General features: G+C 44.8%; 1 protein-coding gene across 1 annotated transcript; it reads left to right on the top strand.

The window, feature by feature from the left end:
• Window positions 1-1,648: 1,648 nt before the first annotated feature.
• Window positions 1,649-2,578, top strand: LOC138795332 (olfactory receptor 2D3-like). Its single transcript, XM_069974322.1, has one exon. The coding sequence runs from the start codon at window positions 1,649-1,651 to the stop codon at window positions 2,576-2,578; it is 930 nt and encodes a 309-aa protein (XP_069830423.1).

Raw genomic sequence — 2,578 nt, 5'->3', positions numbered from 1 at the left:
ATCTCTGGCCTGTGAGTCCTTCACCTCTGATCTGCGGGTCCTTCATCTCTGGCTTGTGGGTCCTTCATCTCTCATCTGCGGGTCCTTCATCTCTGGCTTGTGGGTCCCTTATCTCTGGCCTGTGAGTCCGTCATTTCCCATCTTTCATCTTTGGCCTGTGAGTCCTTCCTCTCTCATCTGCAGGTCTTTCATCTTCGGCTTGTGGGTCCTTCATCTCTGGCCTGTGAGTCTGTCATCTCCCTTCTGCGAGTCCTTCATTTCTGGCCTGTGAGTCCTTCCTCTCTCATCTGCGGGTCCTTCATCTCTGGCCTGTGAGTCCTTCATCTCTCATCTGCGGGTCCTTCATCTCCGGCTTTCTTCATGCAAGTAGATGTGGCCATGGTCTTATGGTACTATGCGTCCAGCTAGTAATGGATTTCTGTTACTCCTAAAGATTCTAGTGTAGAGTAAGGAGGGTTAAGCAATGTCTGGTCTCCTCTCCTTCTGTTAGTTAGGTCACACTATCCAGAAATGCTTAGACTTACCCAGGGCCGTATTTACCACTAGGCACCCGTGGTCCGGGGCCTAGGGCTGCACCTTCCAGGGGGGCAGCACCAGGGAGCAGGTGGAAGAAAACAACTTTTTTTTTTGCTTTTATTTTTTTAAGTCTCCCACCTCCTGTTCAGACTTGCCAGTAAATCTGGTGTGTTTTTAAGGGTTGTAGGGGGGTAGGTATGGTCAGGTCTGGTGTGGAGGTGTTGTTCAGGTCTGGTATGGCTGTGATGCCTGGAGCTATTACCAGCTATTTCCTTCAGACAATATGCAGACTGCTCTAATCATTGATTCAATGTGGAAATTTATGTTTTAAGCAGTTAAAAACCATGAAAATGCGATTCAGACAATGTTTCTTCATGTAGAGAAATGCATGTGGCTGAAACCACTCTCCTCCACGCTACGCAAGATGGGGCGTCTTCAGGTTTAGTGCCTAGGGCAGCAGCAGCTGTTAATACGGTCCTGGACTTAACACTTCTTGTAAAGAGCCTCCATGTCTTGGATGTCTAAGAAAATTTAAGAAGATTTTCCTGAGATTTTGAGGAGAGGTTTGTACAAAGACGTTATAGTATTTTTAGGACCTAATAGGATTTCTGGCTGCCACATTATGCACCTCTTCAAGACGTTGCGGGTCAAATATTTAGCCAGTGGTTTGGGTAATAGACTTTTTGCCCAGGGCTTTCTCTTAGTAATCCTCCTGGTGCTGGATTACTCCATTACGCCCGCCATTATAGCAACAGACACTTGTTACCCCAACTTCCCATCCTTCAATGCTACTATAACTACTACTATCTTTCAACACTACTATCACCACCAAAAACATTTTGACCAATATTGGGCCTAGAGATAAAAGTAAATGTGTAAAAAGTGTGAATGATGTCATCACTGATTATGTGGCGTAAAGTAGAATGTAAAAACTAGTCACACGCTACTCCCTCTTACTTCCATAGTAATATCTTTAAATAGAGGACACAAGACCTCAGTTATAGAAGATACCTGTAAATAATTCTATTAGAGTCTTGATATACCTAGAAGACCACCTATATGGAACTCATTGACAGTAAAGCCTTAGTGAAGCCTTGAAGACCCATCACCTTCTCTCTAAGATTTCCTGAGGATGGACGTTGGGAACCACAGCTCCTTTCAGTATTTCCTACTTCTTGGCTTGTCGACCAATCCAACTGTACAAGCCATACTGCTCTATTTCTTCTCGATGGTCTATGTGATCACGCTGACCGGAAATGTCCTTCTCATACTGTCTGTGAGAGTAGACAGACGTCTTCACAACTCCATGTACTTCTTTCTCTTGAATTTGTCCTTCCTGGACATCCTCAACTCATCGGTCATCGTCCCAAATATGCTGATGAACTCTGCTTCTTCCACGAGAACCGTTTCCATCGTTGATTGTCTTCTTCAGGTTTACTTTTTCCTTTTATTGGCCCAGACGGAATGTGTCCTGTTGGCCTTCATGGCTTATGACCGATATGTGGCTATCTGTAACCCCTTACAGTACAATGTGGTCATGAACACAGCGTCTTGTGCCAGAATGACCAGCATCTCCTGGACCACTGGTTGTGTCACCTCCTCCATCGATATATACTTTATGCATCAGCTAAAGTTCTGTGGACCCATCACTATCAACCACTTTTTCTGTGAAGCTCCGTCATTACTGCAACTAGCCTGCAGTGATATCTCAGCAAATAACATTGTCATGTTGGTTGGTAGCACCATCTTACTTATTGTCCCTTTGTCTCTTATTCTATATTCTTATGTGCAAATCTTCCTGGTCCTCCTGAATATCCAGTCTGGAAGGTACAAGGCCTTCTCCACCTGCGGGTCACACCTCATTGTGGTCTTCATCTTCTATGGGACAGGTATATTCATGTATATGCAACCAAGACACAGAACATCAGAGGTGTCGGATAAAGTGGTATCAGTATTCTACACGATCATCACACCCATGTTAAACCCGATCATCTACAGCCTGCGAAATAAGGATGTCCACCAAGCTCTCAGACGTCTGAGAAACTCAGCGCTCTTCTTGTAG

This window comes from Dendropsophus ebraccatus, chromosome 6 (genome assembly GCF_027789765.1).
Source record: "Dendropsophus ebraccatus isolate aDenEbr1 chromosome 6, aDenEbr1.pat, whole genome shotgun sequence".
NCBI classification, from domain to species: domain Eukaryota; kingdom Metazoa; phylum Chordata; class Amphibia; order Anura; family Hylidae; genus Dendropsophus; species Dendropsophus ebraccatus.
The sequence above is the reverse complement of the archived record's forward strand: the minus strand, read 5'-3'. Positions and strand labels throughout refer to the sequence as shown.

Excerpts from the sequence above, each read along its gene's own strand:
- LOC138795332 (XM_069974322.1), top strand. The coding sequence starts at position 1,649 with ATGGACGTTGGGAACCACAGCTCCTTTCAGTATTTCCTACTTCTTGGC.